The sequence below is a fragment of the Schistocerca nitens genome, chromosome 5, assembly GCF_023898315.1.
Source record: "Schistocerca nitens isolate TAMUIC-IGC-003100 chromosome 5, iqSchNite1.1, whole genome shotgun sequence".
In the NCBI taxonomy this organism is placed as follows: domain Eukaryota; kingdom Metazoa; phylum Arthropoda; class Insecta; order Orthoptera; family Acrididae; genus Schistocerca; species Schistocerca nitens.
Window position 1 is genome coordinate 509741183 of NC_064618.1, and position 26435 is coordinate 509767617.

Sequence of the window (26435 nt, forward strand, 5' to 3'; positions counted from 1 at the left end):
TTCTGTTTCGAACTCATGTCTAGATGATTCTTCTCGTGCCAATGTCTCCCCGAATCTCGTAGCATCCATTCAAATGTAATTGAAACATTCTATGACCATTATAACAAGTATTGCACAGTCGCGTGGTTTGAAGCATGCATCAAGCCTTGCGTGATTTATTTTAAGAAGCATCTGCATGAGCTGCGTCAACATGCAGCAAAATGATTCATTATTGATACTTTGACAGGGCAGAGCAGAGCAGATCTTCGTAGCGCAGGTAAGAATTAATATCAGAAACATTACAAAAATATTATTTCGTAAGTTTAGGAAACAGTGAACATTTATAAATTCAGATTAATATCAGTAAATGCACATGGATGTTCCATACGTTAGTCAGTGTCAGAGTCTTGAATGTTGATAGGTTGTCATTCACATCTCCTATGAGTATAGAACATAGTTCTTTAGAAAATTCGGCACCGTTCAATATTCAGAGTATTGCACGGCCAAATTCTGTGTTCAGATATTAGCACACTCACTACGCAAGAATATCACACAGCTTCACACTGAAGTTATACTTTGAGAAGCGCGTGCGCACGTGTTCTTCATACGGGGGTATGTGGCACTACCGTAATCGTAGTAAATATTTTCGAAAGCTCAACGGCAAACAGTGCCGAAATCAGCCGACAGATTGCGACCGCATGCGAGAATGGCTCGCGCCATCACCTGAAACAGTGTGAACTTGGCCGAGCTGGAAGATGGATGTAAGCAGAGTGAAAGAGCGAGAATACGTGAAAGTTGTCTTTCTCGGTGGCTGAAATGCTACTCAGTGTCATGTGGTACTACGAGCAGCAGTAGGTGATAGGGCATTGCCCTATCGAACAGTTGTACGCTGGCTGGTGGGTTTCAGACGTGGAACGCAGCAGCAGCAGACTCGCAGACATGGGCATCCCACGTCTGTCCGTACTGACCTGTCCGTGATCAGCGTTCAACAGAGGACCGACGTCGGACTGTGCAGGCATTAATGACACAGACGCGTATGACGAGGGCAACAATGTTACACATTTTACGGCAGGACTTGAAGACTCGAAAGAAGTGTTCAAAATGGGTAGCAGATCAGTTTACAGAGGTGCAATAGTGGACCCGATACAAGACGGCCATATCAACCAGTAGCGATTTGAGCGGAAAGGGAATGACATGCTCGATCGCATTATTGCGATTGACGAAACCCGAGCACGAGCGTATAACCAGATCTGAAGACTCAGTCGTCAGAACGGCGTTATCCAGGTATTCACCACCACGACGCTAGGAGCCATAGAATACATCACCCACCAAGGTCACGCTGATTCTGGCATATGACAGCTATGTTCTGGAGTATCACCCCGTTAGGGAGGGACCCATCGTCAATGTCCAACACTGCCGCGATTTTCTGCTCTACCATCTGCGACGCACTCTTAGGCGAAAATGTCCAGAACTGCTGGACAATGCAATCATACTCCACGATAACGCTACAGCCCATACTGCAGGCGTCGTCAAGAATTGTGTACAGCGGTGGAGGTATGAAATCCTCCACCGCCCACCCTATTCACCAGGTCTCAGGCCATACGACTTCGACCCCATTCCACAACTGAAGAAACCACTGCGTGGGAGGCGCTTTGCAAACTGGGCGGATATCCTCACAGCACTTCGGCGAGAGTTCGCACACAATGATGGATATGCCAATCGCATTCGACGCCTTCCTCATCGTTGCAAACGGTGTATAGATGCACTGGGGGACTAATTTCAAGCAATGTAGTTGATTTTGTTTCATTTTTGTTCGATTTGTACTCGTGCACAACAAATTTACACAGATTTCCAATGCGTGTGTTTCATTTCAACCTTAGCCGTAACCTCCTGTACAGGAACCCTATTTTATGCTGGGAATAAGATACACAGTGCCTCTGTGGTTCAATGCACATCGTGGAATTCCCATGATGTTGCATTATCGCAAGATATAACATGGTTGCCATGACTTGTGGAATGACCTCGTACATTAGAAGGCCAAGCACAAAGGTTCCACAGTTAGAAATGCAAACTTGAGGTTTCGACCTGTATCTGCTGTTTGCAAAATGTAGTGTGTGTTTAAAAAGGTAGCTGTGTTTCAGACGATGAGGCTTTTTATGTAACCTGCCCCTTCTTTTAAAGAAGCTTGTTTTCCTCCACAGAGATCATATTTTTGACCTTTGACTATGCTTTAGGATCCTGTAACGGACGTACTTCAGAGGTACTGCTCTATACGTCTGTGCATCAGTTTCTTTAAGCTTTGCGCAAACCGAAATGACCTACACTGTTTTCCAATCACACATACTACTCGCTGCGCCAGCGATTATCAATAAAAATGAGCTAGCAAATGAGTTGATTCCGTCGGGTACTTAATGTAAAATGTACCTGGTGTTAGTCAGAGCGTTATACATGAATAGTATTAAGCAGTTAACTGTCTTTCCATAGCAATCGCTATGGAGTGTGCGAGGCGGTCAGACATCGGTACGGCAGTATTCTCTTGTGCGAATATACACTGCAGAGCCAAAAGAACTGGTACACCTGCTTAATATCGTGTAGGGCCCCCACGAGCTCGCAGAAATGCCACAGCACGACGTGGCATGGACTCGACTAATGTATAAAGTAGTGCTGGAGGGAACTGACACCATCAATCCTGCAGGGATGTGCATAAATCCGTAAGAGTACGAGGGGGTGGAGGTCTTTTCTAAACAGCACGTTGCAAGGCATGCCAAATAATGTTCATGTGACGGCCGCTGTGGCTGAGCGGTTCTAGACGCTTCAGTCCGGAACCGCGCTGCTGCTACGGTCGCAGGTTTGAATCCTACCTCGGGCATGGATGTGTGTGATGTCCTTAGGTTACTTAGGTTTAAGTAGTTCTAAGTCGAGGGGACTGATGACTTCAGGCGATAAGTCCCATAGTACTTCGAGCAATTTGAACTTTGAACTTTTTTTTTTTGAATGTTCATGTCTGGGGTGTTCGGTGGCCAGCGGGAGTGTTTAAAGTAGGAAGAGTGATCCTCGAGCCACCCCATCCTATAGCAATTCTGGACGTATGGGGTGCCGCATTGTCCTGCTGAAATTGCACTATGAACATGAATGGATGCAGGTGATCAGAAGAACGCTTACGTATGTGATACCTGTCACAGTCGTACCTAGACGTATCACGGGTCCCTTATCGCTCCAACTGCACACGCCGCGCACGATTACAGAGCTTCCACCAGCTTGAACAGTTGAACAGTCCCATGCTGACATGCAGGGTCTATGGATTCATGAGGCTGTCTCCATACCCGTACACGTACATCCGCTCGATACAATTTGAAATGAGACTCGTCCGACCAAGCAACATGTTTCCAGTCATCAACAGTCAAATGTCGGTGTTGATGGGCACAGGCGAGGCTTGTGCAGTCATCAAGGGTACACTAGTGGGCCTTCGGCTCCGAACGCCCATATCGATGGTGTTTCGTTGAATGGTTCGCACGCTGACACTTGTTGATGACCCAGCACAGAACTGCAGCAATTTGGGGAACGGTTGCACTTCTGTCACGTTGAACGATTCTCTTCAGTCGTTGGTCCCGTCATTGCAGCATCTTTTTTCAGCCCCGGCGATGTCGGAGATTTGATGTTTTGCCGGATTCCTGATATTCACGGTACACTCATGATATTGTCGTACGGGAAAACCACCAATTCATAGCTACGTCGGAGATGCTGTGTCCCATCGCTCCTGCGACGACTGTAACACCACGTTCAAACTCACCTAAATCTTGAAAAGCTGCCATTGTAGCAGCAGTAACCGATCTATCAACTGCGCCAGACATTTGTTGTCTTATATAGGTGTTGCCGACTGCAGCGTCGTATTCTGACTGTTTGCAAATCTTTGTATTTGAATACGCATGCCTATACCAGTTTCTTTGGCGCTTCAGTATTTTTTCAAATTTAGGACCTTCAGTGCTGCTCCACGTCGTAACGCAGAGGTTTCTGAATGTGAGGCGGGTGACAGCTAGCGGGGAGCCACCTCTGCCAACAGGGGCGACTCCCCTGGCAAACCTGAGGGCGGCCAAAATAACTTCGCACTGTCACGGGCGCATCGCGACGCCCGCCGCTTCTGTGTCAAACACGTGCGCCGCTGCAGCCGCAGCCCGCGAGCACTCGCAATGACGGCGCAAGGTCGCGGCAGTTCACGCGCCGTCGTGGCCCGCGGTAAAAAATTGATGCCTGCCGCTTTGCGACCATCCGCTGATAACGGATCAAGGCGTGTTGGGCCAAAGCGAGGATTTGTCAGCCAGAATGAAATGGCATCACCTGCTCGCGTATTGCCAGGCTTCGAGCGCTAGCAAGCGGCGCGTCAGAGTGAACTCCACGTGGTTCCAATCCGAGTCGTGGATTAATGAACGTTGCTCCGGTATTACGATGTTTAGATCGATTTCCATATTCATCCAGGCGAAAGAAGGCGTGGCAGCTCATTTCATTTGGAGCACACACAACATACACGGTGCAAAAAACTACGTATACAAAATTTTAGATTGTTTAGAAGAGATAAAAAAACACATTTTTATATGACAAAAGTGTTACAGTTGCATCGTTTCAGCACTAGGAATTTTTGAAGGATCCGGCGCTGGACTTACGTAAGACGAACGTTCAGCCACAATAGTCATTTCTGCGCTCGAAAATATTACGGCAGCTCGTGTGTTAACACTCTCAACATACAGTTACAAGACATGTAAGGGGTAATATCGTTCTGGCCATTTTGGATGTATATTTTGCCTAACAGGCTCAGTCGAGGAAATTATCGTATCTTTCTCATTGAAGTAATAAGTTGTAGCACAAGTTGGTAGCTTTTTTGTTTCGCATGTTGACTTCAATAGAGAGCTGAAAGCAGTGGAGGCAGCCACAAACATTTGCGCCGTGTACGGGGACAACGCCATTGGACAGAGCACGGCAAGAAAATTGTTTTCTCGTCTTACGGAGGACTGTTTTGACATTAGTGACTCTCTACGTTCAGGAAGACTTCCGGGATCTGATGAAGATCGTTTAAACGCATTAATCAACAATGGTTCATGTCAGTTTACTCGACAACGGAGATGTGATGAAATGCGATCATATCACCATCGTCCAACATTTGTATGCAGTGGGGAAGGTTCAAAAAACCGATGTTTGGGCACCGAATGATGTAAACCGAAATCACAAGAACAGCAGGTGATCGTATGTGCATCTCTGCTTGCTCATTATCAGTTGGTTCGCGAACAACACAGACCATTCCTGTCCTGTATCGTTACTGGTGACGAGAAATGGTGTCTTCTTGCTAACATAATGAAAAGAAAGGAATGGTTGAACCCAAGAAAAGCTGCAACTACCCGTAGAAAGACCTGCGCACATCCACAAAAAAATAAGGTTAAGCATCTGTTGGAACGGCGACGGTGTGGTATATTACGAATTGCTTACCCGAGAAGTAACCTTCACTGCTGACATTTATTGCCAACAGCTTGCAGACGCAATCCAGGAACAACTACTAGGAAGACTGCGTGAAGTGATGCTACTCCACGTTCACACCTGTCCGCATTCTGCTAGACTGACGAGAAACACTATATAGGGGTTGTCTCAGGAAGTCATTCCACACCCAACTTATTCACTTGATGTTGCACCCTCAGACTTTCACCTTTTCCGCTTTCTATCGAACTACCTTCAAGGAACTTCCTTTCCTGATGAAAATCCGCACCGAACGTTTCTCGACGAGTTCTTCGCCTCAAAACCATGTGATTTCTACAGTGACGAAATCGGAAAGTTAACCCTTCGTTGGCAGACTGTTCACTGTTGAAAATAGTGAAGGAGAATGTGTTATCGATGAATGAAATATCTGCTTCGTGTATTTGTCGTGCTACTTATGGAAAAATGCAACGAACTTAGGCACCAATACAAAGCTACCGGAAATGTTGGAGAATCTCTCGCTAGCAGTCAGGCTACGATTATGGTTCCAACATGACGGGGTCACTTCGCCGTTGATATCGAAAGACATGTAAACAACGTTTTCCACTCTTATTCGATTGGAAGGGGTGTCCCACTACCATAGCCATCATGTTAGACCCAGCTAACTCCTAAGGAATTATTTTTGTGGGGCATGTGAAGCATTTGTTGCACGAGACACGAGACACCGATAACACTCCAGAAGAGTTGGTTGACTGTTTGGCTGAAGCTGCACTCATTATCTGGGACACACATGGTTCTTTTGAGCGTATTAAACTATCGTTAAAGCGCAAATATCAGTTGTGTATTAATGTAAACAGACGATATTTTCAGCAACATCTCTAAAACAATATTCATCACCTACTAGTTTCAACACCGTCTGTGAACATCAATAGCATCAGAACCTTTATGGATTCCTGTCTGGGAAACGGCCTTCTTATGACATTTTTGTTATGTAAAAAAGTTTTTCCTTTCATCTCCTCTGAACACTATCAAAATCTCCATACGTAGTTTTTTGCGCCCTGTGCATAATGGAAATGTGTTAACGTGGTGGCTGTGGTTAATTCGAACCATTTTGACAAATCAGGAATACAGGGTTCCTCCAGCCCATAAGATGTCATTGTTGCTTCAGGAACGCCGTCAGCTCGTGGAAACAACTGATAATTATAAGAAGGAAGAAGGTTAAGTTATAATGTGAAATTGTTAATATATTATAGCTGTATATGTGAGAGTCACAGTCCATCTCGATATAGGTTATCAGTCAGTACCCCTAATAGCTTCAGACGAATAGCAGGAAGGTTCCGTCAAGGCCACGGCACACCTCCATGCTTGTTCAACTCAAATAGTGCTCCGAATCTAATTATCACGACGTCGACGAGTCGACCTACGTTCATTCCTTCAAGAAGATAAATATTGCGTAGAGTGACGTGCTAACTATTTTCGATCTCGCCTTCCGCGATATGAAGCGATATGGCGCAGAGGTGGAGTCACAGTATAGACAGAGATCTGCTATATCAAGCTCTAGGTGAATTGGGTATTCCAAACAAAATGATAACAGTACAAAGGGTGACAATGAGAGGAACGCAAGGTAGCGTAAAAACTGGAGGAATGTTGTCCAATACTTTGGAAATTGAAAATGGAGTACGCCAAGGCCGCCTTGGAGAAGGCAATGAGAAAAGCAAATATCTTGAACAGGGGAAAGATTTTTCATAAATCTGTGCCAATGCGGATGACATCGACATATTAGCAATAACCCTGACGGCAATGGAAGAGACATTCACTGCACTTGTACAGGTCGGCAGGAATATAGAACTAAATATCAACAAGCAGAAAACAAAATACCTAGCTGCTGGGAAAGCGCACAGGGAGAACATGCCAGCCGAAATAACGATGTTTAGTTATACTTTTGAAAGAGAATATAATGTCAAGTACTTGGGTTCGATTGCAACCAGCCTAAATGATACCTCATATGAAATAAAGCAGACACTAATTGCAGCCAATAAAGCTTATTTCATCTTAACAAAGCTTCTATCTTCAAAACTCCTGTCCAGAACCACAAAATAACCATTTATAGAACACTGATCAGAGCAGCGCTTACTTACGCCTCTGAAACCTGGGCTCTGCTGAATCGCAGGTTCCATTCGGGAGAAGAATACTCAGGAGAATCATCGGCCCAGTTTGGGAAAGGGTAATATGGAGGAGGAGCTACAAGTATGAGTTGTACGCCTTCTGCAAAGACCAGCCTGTTAGAAGAATTGTGAAGTCATCAAGGCTAAGGTGGACTGGACACGTGGCACAGATGAATGATACAGAAATACCAGAAAAGATTTTGCAAGGAGAGCCAGGTGGACAGAGAGAACGTGCTCGACCGAAAACAGGATAAGAGGGTGGAGTCATTGAAGACCTTCGGAAGATGTGCTACAGGAAAATAAATATGCTAGCAACGGATCAAGATAAACAGGAGGAGATAGCTGAAGAGGCCAAGATTCATCATGAGTTGCAGAACCGCAGAAGAAGAACGAGAAAAAGAATATGTTTACGGTTTTAGATTTCGCCTTCCGCGATAGGAAGCCGTTCTTCATGGCGTTGGGATGGAGTCGCAGCCTTCAACAGCAAGTGTCATGGGTTCGACCCCGCCTCTGGCGTGGGTGTGTATGTTTACTTTTCTGTTAATGTTCGTGTCGCTGCCGGGATGTAAATAAAAGTGACGGAAATGTTGGCGTGTTGTGTATACCAATACCAAGCTCAAAGAATAAGAACAAAATTTCATTTGACTAAAATGTACACCTCCAGTTCACTTATCTAATATTACAGAATAAGCGGCCGCACGTTAGTTACATTTGTGTGAACAACTAAGAAACGTCAGCAAGGTCGGGTAGTTAGAAACTAATAGTACGATTGTACGTGCAAAGATGCAAGCCCTTTTATTAGACTGTTAGAAATAAACTGCTTCCTCTGTGCCATTTTCAGAAAAAGAGTTGTCCGTACGTAAACGTCCACTACAACAGTAAATACTAGTTGCCCAATAGAGTAGCTTCTACGTTACGATTCTTCACGCACTTCAGCCGGCCGAAGTGGCCGTGCGGTTAAAGGCGCTGCAGTCTGGAACCGCAAGACCGCTACGGTCGCAGGTTCGAATCCTGCCTCGGGCATGGATGTTTGTGATGTCCTTAGGTTAGTTAGGTTTAACTAGTTCTAAGTTCTAGGGGACTAATGACCTCAGCAGTTGAGTCCCATAGTGCTCAGAGCCATTTGAACCATTTTTTCACGCACTTCCTATATCGGTGGATGATGGTATTTTAATTTTATGTCTTTCACTCTCTTTTATCAGCCATATTGGAAAGTACGTGGCAGATATTTAGGGACGCTATGTTGTTTAATGTCATACGTCGCGTTCTGCTTTGTGAAAGTCATATGCAAGGAATACGCGTAGCCGCTGGCCCTACGTTTACTGGCGTGATCACTCGCATTTCAGCTTCATCCGTGTGTATGACAGGCAGAAGGAGGCCACAAGAACAAACACGAAAAACAGTTGTAGCAAGTAATTCACATTAGTAATTAATTTTTATGCATTATGACGCAAACTACAATGACGTCGCAAATGACTCTTTTCAAAGTGAAGGAAATCGACGCTGGAACAAAGTGTAAGTGTTAAAGATAAGCTTCTATCACGTTTAAAAGTGCGCATAGAACCATGTAAGGCGTAGAAGACAGTGTTGTAAGCACTTCTTGGGACTCTCAGCGCATCAACAAACAAAATACATCGACGTTCGTGAAGCATAGTCTCTCTTTCATTTTCTGGAAAAGCTGAAATCCTTCATTTGCTCGCACTAAACCATAATGCGTGGAGAAAAGGAAGGAATCTACGCTACGTTTCTGCGAATAACGAGCTTGACTGGTCAGCAGAGGTCATCACAACTAGCTCTTCCATCGCTGCATCTGTGAACAAACATCTCTGCCGTTTTTCCTGTGAGATGGCAGAGTACCGCCGCGTGAAAACTAACCAGCACAGATCGCGCTGAAGTTACCATCAGTATAAAGAAATGGAAAACATCTCCTTTCGTAGCCAATGCTTTAAAAACGTAGAAGAGCGTACGTAAACTGATCGATCAGGTCCCGAATAGCGCATGATTTGATGAACATATCGAAGTAAACGAAAGAAAAAATATTTTTTATCCAGCCTTCGCTAAATGCGTGAGCTGGCGTTCCCGTGTAAATATAAAGCACTGACCAAGTTTTCATGGTGCAGCCTTTCCTTTTTCGTGAAATACAAAGTATACCACAGCTGTCAAAACTGGCGACGGAGAGAAAAAGGTACACACTGGGAATAGTTTGGAACTTGTTCGTCAGTTAGATGTGAACCAGTCATAATGCCTGCTTGATAAATTATCATTTGGTGCCGAAAATGACAGTCCGCCATTTCCGTGAATATGGAACAAAAGCATTCATTTGCAGTTGTCGCGGACATGGCCTGGTTGTGAGTTATTCGTGTCGCCCCATTAGCCAACCATTTTTGTGCACGCCATTCATAGTGACATAGTTTTTCACGGACATGAGACAGTTTTTTTTGTCATCAGTCTTCTAACTGGTTTGATAAGGCCCATCACGAATTCCTCTCCTGTGCCAACCTTTTCATCTCAGAGTAGCACTTTCGACCTGCGTTCTTAATTTGTTGGATGTATTCCAATCTCTGTCTGCCTCTACAGTTTTTACCCTCTACAGCTCACTTTAGTATCATGGACATTATTCCATAATGTCTTAACAGTGGTCTATCATGCTGTTCCTTCTTATAGTCAGTGTTTTCCATATATTCCTTTCTTCGCTGAATCTGCGGAGAACCTCCTCAAGCCTTACCTTACCAGGCTACCTAATTTTCAGCATACTTCTGTAGCACCACATCTCTAAAGCTTCGATTCTCTCCTGTTCCGGTTTTAACACAGATCATGTTTCATTACCATCTAATGCTGTGGCCCATAAATAGAGTCTCAGAAATTTCTTCCCCAAATTAAGGCCTATATTTAATACTAAAACTTCTTTTGGCCAGGAATGTCCATTTTGCTAGTGCTAGCCTGCTTTTTATGTCCGCCTTGCTCCGTCCATCTTGATTATTTTGCTGCCTGGGTAGCGTAATTCCTTAACTTTTGTCTACTTTGTGGTCCTCAATTCTGATTCTGAGTTTCTCGCTGTTCCCATCTGCGCTGCTTCTTATTACTTTCGTCTTTCTTCGTTTTTCTCTCAGTCCGTCGTCTGCAGCCATTAGACTGTAGCCTGTAATTCTTCTTCACTTCCAGTGAGGATGGCAATCACCAGAGAATTTTGTCGTTGATAGTCTTTCACCTTGAATTTTAATGCCACTCTTGAATCTATCTTTTATTCCCGTCACTGATTCTTCTACGTACAGACTGAACAAAAGGGGCGAAAGACTACAGCCATGCCTTACACCCTTTTCAATCCGAGCACTTCGTTTTTGGTCTTCAAGTCTTATTGTTCCCTCCTGGTTCTTGTACATGTTCAATATGAAAAGTCTTTCCATATAGCTTACTTCTATTTCTCTCAGATCTTCGAACACCTTACACGATTTTATATTGTCGAACGCTTTTTCCAGGTCTCTATATGTCCATCTTTTTTACAGATGGTTGCGGGACTTCGGCTGTTCAGTACAGGCTGTAAAATCCAAACACCTTTCAGGCGTCTACATTTCCAAATCTTTATTTTATTGAGCAACCAATTCGGGGATTTATTACAGCGTCTTCAGGCCCCTCTATATGTCATATAGCCTGAAAGGTGTTTATATTTGACATTCTTTTCCCGATCGTCAAATCCTATGAACGCTTCTTAATTTTTCTTCAGTCTTGCCGCGATTATCGGGCCGCAACTTCAGAACTGTCTCTCTGATGCCTTTACCTTTCCCAAAGCCAAACTGATGGTCATCTAGCAGATCCCCAATTTTATTTTCCATTCTTCTGTATATTATTCTCATGGGAAAGTTGGATGCATGAGCTGTTAAGCTGATTGTACGATTGAATCTCGTACCTGTCGGCGCATGATATCTTCGGAATTGTGTGGATGATGTTTTTCCGAATTCTGATGGCGCATTATCAGTCTCATATATTCTGCATACCAACGTCAAGTCAATGGTCCTTTTGTTATGACTTCCCACAGTGATTTTAGAAATTCCGATGGAATGTTATCCATCCCATCTGCCTTATTTGATATTAAGCAGTTCAAAATTCTTTTAAATTCTAATACTGGATCCCCTATCTCTTCCCTCTCGACTCCTGTTTCTTCTCCTATCATGTCATCAGACACTGTACTAGTTCGATTAGCATAGTAAACAACGTGTAGTAAATGCTAAGGCGCTAATTATATACTAGGTAGAGGATAAAAAATTGGGTGTTTTGAAATAAGGAACGAATGATAGTAAATTCATATTTCATGAATGAACAATGTCTGTGAATCAAATAACTGTAAACTGGTTATGTTTCAACTGTCTACTGCATCAATATTACCCTGAAAAACAATAGAGAGTCCTATATGCTGCGTCCATTGCAACAGTGTAGAATTTACCAAATAATCATTTGCCAGGTTGGCATTTCTGCTTTCCCCTAATAATAATATAATAAGAATAACAATAATAATAACGCGGTGTGGCTCAACCTCTTGGTGTAAATACTTCAACTGGTCGCCCCTTCAAAATGGTTCAAATGGCTCTGAGCACTATGGGACTTAACTGCTGTGGTCATCAGTAACCTAGAACGTAGAACTAATTAAACCTAACTAACCTATCACACACATCCATGCCCGAGGCAGGATTCGAACCTGCGACCGTAGCGGTCGCGCGGTTCCAGACTGTAGCGCCTAGAACCGCTTGGCCACTCCGGCCGGCGGTCGCCCCTTCGGCGGTTTGCATGTCCCTAACCTACCCCAGTAATACTCTTCGTGGAAGGGGACCTACCGTTCAACGCGAACCACGAGCCGTTTCTGGCAAATCTTCAGACCACTGAGAGGTGGAAACTTCGTTAAAGGCGGACTGAAAAATTTCCGTGGTTCTATCGGGATTCGGTACCGTGACATTCCGGTTTCCAGGCAAGCACTTTACAGCTGGGATACCAACCCCGACTTAGTTTCCCATGATTGTGTTCAAATGGTTCAAATGGCTCTGAGCACTATGGGACTTAACATCTGTGGTCATCAATCCCCTAACTTAGAACTACTTAAACCTAACTAGCCTAAGGACATCACACACACCCATGCCCGAGGCAAGATTCGAATCTGCGACCATAGCAAGATCGCGGTTCCAGACTGAAGCGCTTAGAACAGCTCGGTCATAGCGGCCGGCACATTTCATGCACATATGTATTTTCAACAATCATAATTTTGAGTGTCTGTTGTCTTCGAGAGGAATGAACAACTTAATGTAAAGAAAATGGTGACATTCAACTATCGGACCGGGGAAGCCATTATGCCTTTTAACTGTCTCGCCCCTGTCGCTTTCGTTTCTGGAACGCCTTTTCTTTGGAAGAAATGTGAAGATAACAGTGTCGTTGTAGATTTGGGCGGCGGCCTTGTGTTTTCGATTTCTAGACGGACCTTTTCTTTGGTAGAAGTGTGCGGCAGACAGGCTGCAGTGGAGGGAGTATCCAGTGAGCAGTGGTTGGGTAAGGTTCACGTTACAGTGCGCTCTACGAGATTTTGCTATTTTGTGCCGATAATTGTGAAGTTGATGGAAAAAGTCCATAATTAGCATTTTTTGCAGTAATAAGTCGTCTCATGTAAATTGTAAGTGTGGATGCAAGATATTTCAGGCATAATACGTTGCTGCAAGAATTTCACCATTAGTACATCAAGAATGGTTCCAAAAGATACAGAATAAGTAGTGTTTGCTAACTGAATAACATGAGACGTGAAGATACTACGAAACCACATTTGCACCATGTTCTCTACTCATCTGCATCTGAAAAGGCGAGCTACTAACAGTCTATTTCGTACTTAGTATTGTCACAGCAGAGACAGACCTTCTTAGAAAGTAAGGTTGGTGCTTGCTTGTTTGAGAACAATATAGTAATAATTTACTGTCGAAAGTGTTGCACCCTTTTTGCAAGTGCCTTATAGTAGCGTTTGCTTAAATTTCGTATAAAAATATTATTGATTAATTGGAAAAGGGACTGCAGTTATCGTAAAATTTGTGTAATTAATTTAGACAAGGAAGTGGAGAAATGGAAATTTTATGGGTCGTATTGTAACAGTTCTTGGTTAAATTAATTTGCTTAGTTTTCCAGGACAAAAATAAATCGATATTACAGTGCCTGTGTTGTTCGGAAGTACGGTATGCAGGAACAGGTACTTTGGAGATTGTAGGAGTTTTGGAATACATGGGTGACGACATATGGAACTTTGGGCCTGGCTGCGAGTCGTGCTCAGATAGCCAATGGTTCGACGACCGCTTGCGATAAGCGGGAAACCTGGGTTCGAGTCCCGGACACGCACAAAGTTTCATTGTCGTCATTCCGTTAAATAGCTCATGGTTGTCAGTACTCAAGAAAGGGGAGTACATTTCATGTAAAACTAAATTCAATCTGATATTAATAAATAACCTAATTCTATTTGAAAAGGAAAGAAGGAAGAAGGAAGAAAGGGAGGAAGGAAAATTAGATCCCGTCTACAGCAGGTAATGAGAGGTGGAACCTAACCTCGAATTACGAAAGGATGAGAGAGAGAATCAGCCGTGCCCTTTTTTAAAGGAACCATCCCGGGATATACCTTGAGCGATTTAGGGAAGGCCAAACGAAGACGGCTAGATACGGATTTGAGCCCCTCTAACTGCGTCACCTTGTTTGAAACGTGTCCTTAAACGTGATATATAAAAAGATGGACGTTAAATACCTTGTCAGTTTAATTCTAGCACTAGAATTAAAGCTACATTTATTTGAAGATAAATGCACTAACTATTTCAAGTTCAATGAACAGAATTATGTTAATAATTTGTCCCTTCCTGACTGACGACCGAATCTGAAGGCAGAATTATTTATTTTCAGAAGGAAAATACTCACGGTGAACTGTACTGCTTCCAGGCTCGGTTCTAAATACTGGCACTGTGTTTTAATGGGAAAATCTGATTATCAAAACTATAATTATAATTTTAACAATAATCAAAAGGTTTACACGCGGCTGACATTTATAACAGTGTTCAGTTTACGTAAAAACAGTTCTCGACATGTAGATTTTATTAATTTTTGCGCGTTCTTAGTTAGACGCTGCGACAGCCACTCAAGGTTGTAGCAAGGTCACGCAGTTTAGCCAGGCATTCCCAGCCACTCGTAATGAAACGATAAAAGTACACGATATTTAAATATAGAGTACAGTTATAGGTTCGTTACAACTGGTGCCCAAGTTCAGGTGCCGAGGCACAGAAAATACTTAAATACTATTAGCTTACGAAAACTCTTAACTTGGTTATTCCTAGTTTGTTGTCTAGTTGCAATGTTTTAAATTAGTTCAAAGTCATATGCCTGTATAGAATGAGATTTCCACTCTGCAACGGAGTGTGCGCTGATATGAAACTTCCTGAGAGATTTAAACTGTGTGCCGGACCGAGACTCGTACTCGGGATCTTTGCTTTTCGCGGGCAAGTGCTCTACCGCCAGTACCTCGTCTCCTACTTTTCAAACTTCACAGAAGCTCTCCGCAATATCCTTTCTTTCAGGAGTGCTAGTTCTGCTTCTGTGAAGTTTGGAAAATAGGAGACGAGGTACTGGCGGAAGTAAGGCTGTGAGGACGGGGCGTGAGTCGTGCTTGGGTAGCTCAGTGGTAAGGCACTTGCCCGCGAAAGGCAAAGGTCCCGAGTTACAGTCTCGGTCCGGCACACAGTTTTAATCTACCAGGAAGTTTCATATGCCTGTCTACATAGAAATAGAAAATAAGTATACATGTATAATATTTCTTGCCAAAACGACGTACTGGTTCGTAATTAGGTGCCAAGTAGTTTGTATGACTTGATGTGCGAAGATGAGCACAGTGGCTCGGAATATGTCGAAAATATGGTAAAGTTGTAAAATTACAATACACAAACATTGTTACTGGTTGTTAAGCTGTGATGACTGGTTGTTGGATATACAGCAGTACTTATTACAGGAACCTCCAGAAATGCATCTACTATACGGTACAGCCGGATTGTGATGCCCTGAAAGCCGGACGAACCCAGAACAGTGTCGCAACAGACATCAAAATTAGATGAAAGTTATTACGGTGAATTGAAACGTATAGAAACCGGGAGGTTCAAGCCACAGGGCGCTGGTCAACGTTCTCGACAGCAAATTGTTCGCACAGTACAATCTGACGAGACGTTGTTGGATCATGAAGGAGAAGACTCATCAGAGAATGCAGTGTGGAGAGTAACGGTGGAGCGACAGTTACACCCTATACAAACAAAATGTGCAAGCAGTGGAACCAATAGATTTGGAACCAACAGTTCAGTCCTATCAGTGAGATACCCATGGCAGATCTACAGTGACAAATTTCCTTCAGTTTGTACTGTTCGCGGATGTTCAAACGTGATGTTTTCATCTGCTACAAAACTGTGTCTTGAGGAAAACGTCTCCGCCACGCTTGTCTCAGACTACCAGTGACGGATCTCTATCAAATTGTGGACTGGATTTGCGCAAAATCAACTAAAGGAACTTTGTCTGGTGCAACTCCATCTGAAACAACTGGATGTTCTTTCTAGATGCGCTACCACAGAAACTGCCTGTTTACAGTCCACGACAGGATGTAGTTTCAACACGACAGTGCACCGTCCACTTTTGATATCAATCTTCGTGAGCGCTTGGACAGTAGACGACCTCACCGCTCTAATGCATACGTAGACAATGACGGTCGTCAGAGTTGCTGTGAGCGACTATAGGTAATGTTCATAAAAAAATTAAAAATACTAAGAATTCATTTCCGGTCATTATTTTCTAAACTCAAAGTATTCAGTTTGGGATGCTCTACAGTCGGTATAATTTTTACCATAAAGGTTTGGGGACATACTAATGCTATGGACTCCAAGACGTCCTTGTACTGCCACAGTTACCGTCAGTGCTTCCACTAGGCCAACATTACACGTTTTACTACACTGCACCCTGGTAGACGATCAATACATTCTGGTGTCCGTATCAAGTGCTTACTTAGTTGTCACTTCTATGGAGATGCCGTTGGCTGCTTTTAAGAATCTTTAATTCATCTGACTTCCCGCGTAGCTCAAGATCGTACGGATACAACTGCTTGCATAACTCCAGGTATATAACGAAATAATAAGCAACCAGTTGCATAAAAGAAATTTAATTTCTTCTGAAAAACGGTACTACTTCATTATATGCAACTACGGTTGCTGAGGATGCATAAAATGCATCCATGTACTAAATATGAGTCGCAGAGAACCGTAAGGACCTATGGTACATCATCGTCGATTGTGACTGTAACATTTATTCGTGCTTCTGACATCTGTTAATCTTATGGTGAGTCAGGTTTATCTGTACTCTAGGACCACATTGTGGATATGAACATTCACGCAAAGCTACCACACCAGTTTCTCTGATATTCATTTAAATATGGGCTCGAGAACGATGTGGATTATGTCCTTATGCCTCAATGTCTTTTGAAAGTGATACAGCTTTCGAAATTTTTAGTAAGTATGTAAAATTATTCTGTTATGGTGCACATGTCGCTGTATTTGGCAACTGACATAATGATTTTTTGCTTAATATTTTGCCTAAGGTTCAAATGTCTCAAATGGCTCGGAGCACTATGGGACTTAACTACTGAAGTCATCAGTCCCCTAGAACTTACAACTACTTAAACATAACTAACCTAAGGACATCACATACATCCATGCCCGAGGCAGGAATCGAACCTGCGACCGTAGCGGTCGCGCGATTCCAGACTTTAGCACCTAGAACCGCTCGGCCACTCCGGCCGGCTTTTGCCTAAGGATTATGAAGACATTCCGGTGGTTTGAAATCGTTGCCGTATTCGAGCATATTCCGACTGGGTTGCTGACCGTAGAAGAACTAACAGCACAGATAAATTCTTTTCCTGGTAGCTGAAGTGACTATTGGCGAGATCCCAGAGGTACCTGCTGAGAGATCGCACAGTTGGAAAGTCGTTACACAGTAAATACGAGTCACGCAAGTGTCAATTTTACGTTAAGTGCTTTTGCTGATCAATCAGAGCTTTGAAAACTATTTCACGAATGAACTGAATACTTATATCTTTTTTTTATCGAGCTAGAGAATCCTCGTGGTCGGGCATAATATAGTATATGGCCTGTGCAAACAGATCAATTCGATTTTTCGTAGAACGATATAACTCTGCAAAGAAAGACCGGGTCTCCAACCTTTTTCCACGTCAAATATTTCGCTATTTCTGCGCCATGCTAAACTGTTAGTTGAAGAAGTCAAACGAAGAAAAAGATTCTATTAACTTATCGTAGTTATGATAACTCAAGAGGAACTATACAGAACAGTTGAAAATCTGTAGCACAGAACTGTACCTGGAAGTAGCTGATTAACTACGTGGCGGAAGTTCCGCAAGGAAACTCAGTACATTGGCATTAATTTCAGAGAACACCAAGTCATGTTGTAGCTGCGACACGAGTGATCAGGAGCTCAAAGAATCTGCCTTACCTGTAAAGCTGTTTGTGATCCTTCAATGAATCTTTGCTGGATAAGGTTTTATGAATGTTGCAAAAGTGCGCTTCTGTATTTTTGACTAAATGGCTCTGAGCACTGTGGGACTCAACATCTTAGGTCATCAGTCCCCTAGAACTTAGAACTACTTAAACCTAACTAACCTAAGGACATCACACACATCCATGCCCGAGGCAGGATTCGAACCTGCGACCGTAGCGGTCGCGCGGTTCCAGACTGCAGCACCTAGAACCGCTCGACCACACCGGCCGGCCTATCTTTGACCAAAGTCACAGCTAATATGACATGATGTGAGTATAATTACTTATTAACAGGCACGCAATTTAACACACCCTAGACTAAACGTAATGGAGAAAGCGATTATTGTAGGCATGTAAATGGGCATTATAAACTGAGTCATTAGAAAAATTTCCAGCATGATCATATCAATAAACTTATTCAATCATATGTGGAAAACTGCTATATTTGTCTATATTTCAGTACTGCCAACTGTATTCAGCATTGCATCGGTGAATAACTCTTTTCTCCGCTAATGCCACAGTGTATTTAGCGAAGCATGACACTCAGCAGTTTGTGGTTTCAGTTTTTCAAATACGGAGCATAAACTCAATCCGACCGATGATATTGCAAACAAATACTATTATGAATCAGTCGAAATCACTAATGGAACTTGGATTCCAGCTGGTTTCGAAAAATTTTTGGTATCTCAGGTATCAGTTACGAACGTAATTTTTCAAGCGATGTTCCCAGTAAACAGCCCATTTTCCAGTCGAGCCTTTGGTGGTTGAAAACTGTATCCAGTGCTGCACCCAAAATACGCTACTGCCTATGGACGTATGTGAAGATAGGAAACGGTCGCCGAAACAAGTTTTAAACCCAATGTTATTAACTTTGTGGACGGTATGCTCCGTGTATAACTGCCTTGAAATTGACAAAGCTAGACAGTCCCTGTTTATACAACATGTAAAGTAAGGTGATATTTTACTGACGTACGTGTAATGTGGAAAGTAATAGAAATTTTCTTGCGAAAACGTCACACGTTCACATACTCCCCGTATCCTTCGGAGAAACAGAGTAGCATCAACTGGTGATGCCACTACGACAGTGATATATGTTGATGCTAGAATATGCGAACAATCTGTCCTTATACGAAGCCAGTCGTTTTGTATTCAGCAATATTATAAAAATAACTCCAAAATACAGTATTTGCTTCCTCTTCTGTACAAACGTCACGTAAAAGGTTTATGAAATTACAAATATTTGTCAGTCATATTGATAATGTTTGCAAAGACTCTTCCTTATTTGCTGCTTCAGTCAATTTATCGAGTTTTGTGAATAAATATTATTCATCGTTAGCAACTACATGGATATTTTATTTTCAACCACACATGTTTCACTTGTTTGTATTAGTATAGCAAGCAAGATCATGTCCAGTTAAATGCCTAATTGTGACTCACAGTTAACTGGAAACATCATCGGGTTCAGCGAGTGCCTACGTAAGAGTCATTGGCCAGGGAACATCAAAATAATGGGACACACAAAAGTAAGTGTTGTAGATATTCACATTGCTTGTTATTCAAACAACTGTTCTTAATGGCCAAAAATATTTCAGCAACTCGTGACAACATCGGTGGGTACTTTTATTAAGTTCTGTAAAATGTTTGGTTAGTGAGATGAAAAATCACTTTATTCATAAACTTAATTTTTTTGCACGAAAATATTTTGCCACTATATTTTGTGAATTCTTTCTCTAATATCTGCTCTAGTCTCTATGTTTATCTGTTGTGAAAATATACATCTGCTGCGCCTAAAGCGACGTGTTAACTTGCCAATCAAATTCACATTATCATGATTTCGTTGTAGATGGCAAGCTACATAATACCCTAAAGAAGGTCCTGCAGAACCCAACATTATGGAAAACAAGGTAATAATCACAAAACATAAAATTTATTTAGACCAAATTTCTTCACAATAATTATTACTTAAAACATGTTTGCATTTTACAGATCTAAATAAAAGTACCCGATGATAATAGCGCAAAGGAGCTGAAACATGTCTAGGCATTAAGGAGAATGGTTGTTTGTATAAAGGGCGCACCTGAATTTCGATAACCCCTTACTTTTATGTTTCCTATTTTCTTCGTGTGGCCATTGGCTTGTTTAGCGGTTGCGGAAATGACTGTACTGAATAAACTATTAAATACCGCCTTCCATCACTAATATTTTTGTTTTATTATCTTACTCTTAGCATTTCAGGCCCTGTGGCCTCATTTTCAGGTGTGTCTATATAGCTACGTTAGTTTTCTTCTTCTTGAGGGAGATGCTGCTTCAGAATAGTGCGTTCTGTATAAGTTGAGTAGAATATTCCTGGATATTATCTATAAACAAACATTTGCAACAGGAGCGAAAAGATGTGTAGTGGTACATAGTTATCGGTGTTAAACAAAAACATTATACCTGCGAGTGTTCTATTCATATTATTTGGAATGCACTATTGTGAAGCATCATATCGCTCCAGAGCAAGAAAACTAAAGTACCTATCTAATACACCTGCAGATGTGCTCACAGGGTATAAAAAAAGCAAATATCAGTAACGGAAGGCGTTGGAGTTGGGTTGGGTTGTTTGGGGGAAGAGACCAAACTGCGACGTCATCGGTCTCATCGGATTAGGGAAGGATGGGGAAGGAAGTCGGCCGTGCCCTTTCGAAGGAACCATCCCGGAATTTGCCTGGAGCGATTTAGGGAAATCACGGAAAACCTTAATCAGGATGGCCGGACGCGGGATTGAACCGACGTCCTCCCGAATGCGAGTCCAGTGTGCTAACCACTGCGGAAGGCGTTGTTTAGTATATTTTCAGTGAACACGATATGTTTCCCATTGGTCATATGTCACAATTAGGCATCTCATTGGACATAGCCTTGCCTACTGGTCTAACATGAAGAGCCGCCGCTGTGGCCGAGCTGTTCTAGGCGCTTCAGTCCGGAACCGCGCTGCCGCTACGGTCGCAGGTTCAAATCCTGCCTCGGGCATGGATGTGTGTGATGTCCTTAGGTTAGTTAGGTTTAAGTAGTTCTAAGCCTAGGGGACTGATAACCTCAGATGTTAAGTCCCATAGTGCTTAGTGCCATTTGAACAATTTTTTAACATGAAGAAACCCAAATAAACATTCAGTTGCAAACGATGGATGATTTTTGTCCTTATTTACACATTGAACGTAATTGAAGAAGAACTGGGGAAGAACTGCTGCAAATGCTGGCAATAAGACAAATATTTGCAGTTTCATGAAGCTGAACGTTATCTTTCTAATATTCATCGAGTGCGAAGTATCTCTGTACATAAAAGGAGAGACTGTTTGCTTTTTCTACCACAAAGATGTTTCATTATAGTCGTGTCATCATTATCTGACGTTTATTTACTTCTTCTAAAGATACGGGAAGTACGCGCACGTCTAACGTGGTGACATGAAATTTACCACTACTCTTTTTACATTACACTTACATCTGCTAAAAATACATTCTTACCTGCATGATAAATACAATCTGTCAGTCAGATATCAATCAACATTTTCGACATAACACCCAATGGAAAAATCCCTGTCACACGTAGGTGTCTTGTCAGTTGGGAGAATATGGCGTACCAGCTGTCCAAACGTCTGCTTTATTTAATTTAAAAATGCAACATTTTTCGAGAAGACATGATCCCATTATCAAGTTCTTAACATTATTCTGCCATTAGGCACAGTCAAACGTAAGCAAGCAGCAAACATGCATTGTCAAATACACATGGTGTTCGGAAATTCCTATTACAAACTTCTAGAACTTGTAGAGGAGAGTGAGTACATAATATTTTGGGTAGGAACCCATGTCCGGAAACGTACCGTTTCCTTTCTAGGACAGCTTCAGTTCAGATGTTTACCTCATTCACTTCTGCTCGAGGAACTGAATTAGGCGTGATGCAGTCGAGTTATTGAGTAATAATTCGAAAGGAAACATAGCGAAACATCCATTTGTCACTTAAGCACATAAGTTTATTTTAAAGGTTGATCATTGCGTGTTTAGATTAATAAAAAAATAAAATAAAAAACCAGGATACTGTACGTACAGAACGTAACGTTTAAGTGTTAATACAAACAAGTGCGCTCAAGTGATAAAAAGAACGTTTCGTGATGTTTCCTCTCGAATAGTTACTTAATAATTGTACTACCTCACTTCTAACACAATTCTTCAAGTAGAAGTGGATGAGTTAAATATCTGAATTGAAACTGCCGTAGAACGGAAACGGTACGTTTCCGTACATGGGTTCCTGTTGAAAGTATTATTTACTCACTGCCCTCTGCAAGTCCTAGAAGTTTGTAATGAGAAATTCCGAACACCCTGTATTAGATTTACGTATCATAGTATAACGTTCGTGATTACTGTTAGCATTTAAAACTCTCACGGAGCTCTGATTATTAAGGAAGTCAACTACAATTTACCTACCAAAAATCATAGCCTCTTGTTATGCTTGTTTATTACTGACTGTGCCTAATGGCATGAAACTTTCAAGATCTTTATAATAGTATCATGTATTCCAGAACATGTTGCGTTTTTACATTAAGTAAAGCTTTTGGACAACTGGTGCATCGTAATCTCCGAACTGATATAGTGACATCTTTATAAAGGCATGGATATTTGCAGGAAAATTAAAATTTTCGGTTGGAATAGTTGTACAATTTTATGAGATACCGACAAATGCAGTCAAACAGTATCACATTTGATGTCAGTAGTACAGCATATAACAAAACAAAGGATTCAGACGGTAGAGGGTGAAACTTGGCATAAATGCAGTCGGCTCTGTGTAATGTTAGTGTGTGCTTAGGGCGCGTTTAATGAAGGGTAGGAAACAGACACTATTAATGACAGTGCGTGTTGTATACATCTGCCACTATTGTGACAACACCACGCGGGAAACAGTTATCATGTGCTGAAAGAGCAAAAATCGGCTCGTACAAGGCAATGGGACACTCTGATCGTGAAATTGCCAAGAAGTTGAATCGTTCCAGTACAGTGATCGATAGTTTCGTTAGATTTGGAGGTCGATATGGACAGAACGGGAAATTCGAGCAAAGTAGAAAATTATCTGAGACATCTAAACGAATACTTTTGCGGAAAGCAAGGGGGACAAACCGTTGTTCTTCTCAACTTGTTGTTCATTTACTGCCAGACGTGTACACCAAATTTTGTCAAATGACAAACATCTTGCATTCAAGTAACGACTGCAGGTAAGTGCTCTATCACCCAAACATAACAGGCTAGGGCGGAGTTTGCTGAAAAATACATGTCGCGGACTTCAGAATGAGATAAAGTGATCTTCAATCATGAAAATAAATTTAATTTAGATGCACCGGACGCATTTCAGTATTACTGGCATGATCTGAGTAGCAGGTAAGAATGGGCAGAAATTTTGGTGGTGGAAGTGTTATGATTTGGGCAGCCTTCTACACTGAAGATAAGTCACGCATTTCTTGGCTGAACACTAGAATTCTAGCTGCAGGACTGATCAGAATGTATGACTGACTATGGGACTGAAGTGTAATGTTTCAACAGGATGATGCATCTGTTCATGTTTCTGCTACGACCAAAAAGTGGTTTGAAGGTAAAGATATCGATGTCTCGCCCTGGCCGGCTCGTAGCATGGATTTGAACCCCACGGAAAACCTTTGGGGGAATACTTGCAAGGCGTGATCATCGCAATGAAAGGCAATTTGAGGCCGTATGTGAGCTGAGAAGAGTGATGTGAGACGGATGGGAGACAAATTTACTGTAAGAAATAGAAGCCCTAACAAAATAAATGCCTAAGAGAATTTTTGAGATTTTTTATTTATTTTTTTATTTACACGTCAAGTTCCGTAGGACCAAATTGAGGAGAAAATGTCCAAGGTCATGGAACGTGTCAGAACATGAAATTACAACATAAAAGTAATAACAGATAAAAAGTAAATGTTCATGAATCTGAAAAAAGTCAGCCCCTAAGTTTAAGTAAACGCTATCAGCAATGCAATAAAAATCAGCTTAATTTTTCAAGGAACTCCTCGACAGAATGAAAGAAGTGACCCATGAGGAAACTTCAGTTTCAATTTGAAAGCGCGTGGATTACTGCTCAGATTTTTGAATTCGAGTGGCAGCTTATTGAAAATGGATGCAGCAGTATACTGCAAACCTTTTTGCACTAGAGTTAAGGAAGTCCGATCCAAATGCGGGTTTGATTTCTACCGCTTATTAACCGTGTGAAAGCTGCTTATTCTTTGGAATAAACTAATATTGGTAACAAGAAACGACAATAAGGAATATACATATTGAGGGCCCAATGTCAAAATACCCAGACTCGTGAACAGAGGTCGACAAGAGGTTCGTGAGCTCACGCCACATATTGCCCGAACCGCCCATTTCCGAGCCAAAAATATCCTTGTAGAATGGGAAGAGTTGCCCCAAAATATAATACCATACGACAAAAATGGTTCAAATGGCTCTGAGCACTATGGGACTTAAAATCTATGGTCATCAGTCCCATAGAACTTAGAATTACTTAAACCTAACTAACCTAAGGACATCACACAACACCCAGTCATCACGAGGCATAGAAAATCCCTGACCCCGCCGGGACCCATACGACATAAGCGAATGAAAATAAGCAAAGTAGACTAATTTTCGTGTCGAAGTATCACTCATTTCTGATACAGTTCGAATAGTAAAAATGACAGTATTAAGTCTTTGAACAAGATCCTGAACGTGGGCTTTTCACGGCAGCTTACTATCTATCTGAACACCTAGAAATTTGAACTGTTCAGTTTCACTAATCATATGCCGATTCTGTGAAATTAAAACGTCAGGTTTTGTTGAATTGTGTGTTAGAAATTTCTTACTGTGAGTTAACGTTAGTTTATTTTATACAAGCCATGAACTGAGTTCATGTTCTGCACTATTTGAAACCGAGCCATGTTGCACACAACATCCTTTACTAACAAGCTAGTATCATCAACAATGAAAAATATTTTAGAGTTACCCGTAATTCTAAAGGGCATATCATTTATATAAATAAGGAACAGGAGTGGCCCCACTTGACAGGACCCCACTCACATCCCACAACACAGCCGTTATCAACATTGTGAATAATGACCTTTTGCTGCCTGTTGCTAAAGGAAGAGGTGAACCAATTGTGAGCTAATTAATTGTGACATAATTAGGAATGATAGCGGTTGGACGAAATACTAACACAACTGTAATACACAGGGCACTGAGTGCCTTTACACCAATTTCCATCCAAGGTGGCGCAAGGAAAACCAGCCCCGACTACTAGACTGCTCATTGTTGTCAGTCAATTGTCATCTATTATTTCAAAGCTGTCGCTTGCGTTGGCACATTTTTTATTTTTTTACTATCTAATTATTACATGTTTATTTTTTTGTTGTTGTATCGGCTCGTGCGTAATTGAAGAGCGGTCTGTACTCGGGCCCGGTTTTTCGTGATTCACCTGTACTATGTTTTCATGACAGTTGAAATTGGTGCCTTGTTTATGACAGTTTTGTTATAATATCTGAAGGCACAGGTGTGACTGCAGAGGGTGCCGCAGTTAAGGCGTGAACAGGTGAGCTGGGATCATAAGGCGCCGCGCGGCAGAGGTGAGAGTGTTAGCGGGACTCACCGGCGGGGTCCTGGAGCGCGTGCGCCGTGGCGCCGACCGCGGCCAGCATCGCCGCCAGGAGGAGCAGCAGCGGCGGCGGCCGGACCGCGCCGGTGGCGTGCGAAGCGCGTGCCTGCCGCATCGCGACTGAGCCCACTCCGGCTTCGGGCCGCGCCAACTCGGCCCGACACTCCGCCGGTCTAGGCGGCGCCTGCGCACCGCGCCGCGCCGCCGGCGGGCGTCCCCGTCCCGAGGATGCACTCTCAATGCCACTCCGTGGAGGGAGTCCCTCACTACGTGACTGGCTTGAGGAATCCTTGGTAGGTAGGACACAGAATGCTGCGAGGGCTATACCGACAGTGACGCCCAATAGGTCACGAAACGGAAACCACAGTGAAAATCAAAATGTTCCGGCTACTTCTATACATAAACACGTCAAAAAAAGTGTTGCATCGCCTCGGTTCCAAGCACTCCCGAACATTGACTTTGAATGTGTATGCTACACTACTGGCCATTAAAATTGTTACACCAAGAAGAAATGCAAATGATAAACGGGTATCCATTGGACAAATATATTATACTACAACTGACATGTGATTACATTTTCACGCAATTTGG

General features: G+C 42.5%; 1 protein-coding gene across 1 annotated transcript in view; it reads right to left on the reverse strand.

Annotated features, from left to right (window-relative positions):
• LOC126260817 (uncharacterized) overlaps positions 1-25959 on the reverse strand; it is a 955955-nt gene extending 929996 nt beyond the window's left edge. Inside the window, exon 1 of the mRNA XM_049958191.1 lies at positions 25839-25959. Coding sequence (XP_049814148.1) covers positions 25839-25959 — 121 coding nt within the window. The remainder of the gene's footprint in view (positions 1-25838) is intronic.
• Between the last annotated feature and the right edge of the window lie 476 nt (positions 25960-26435).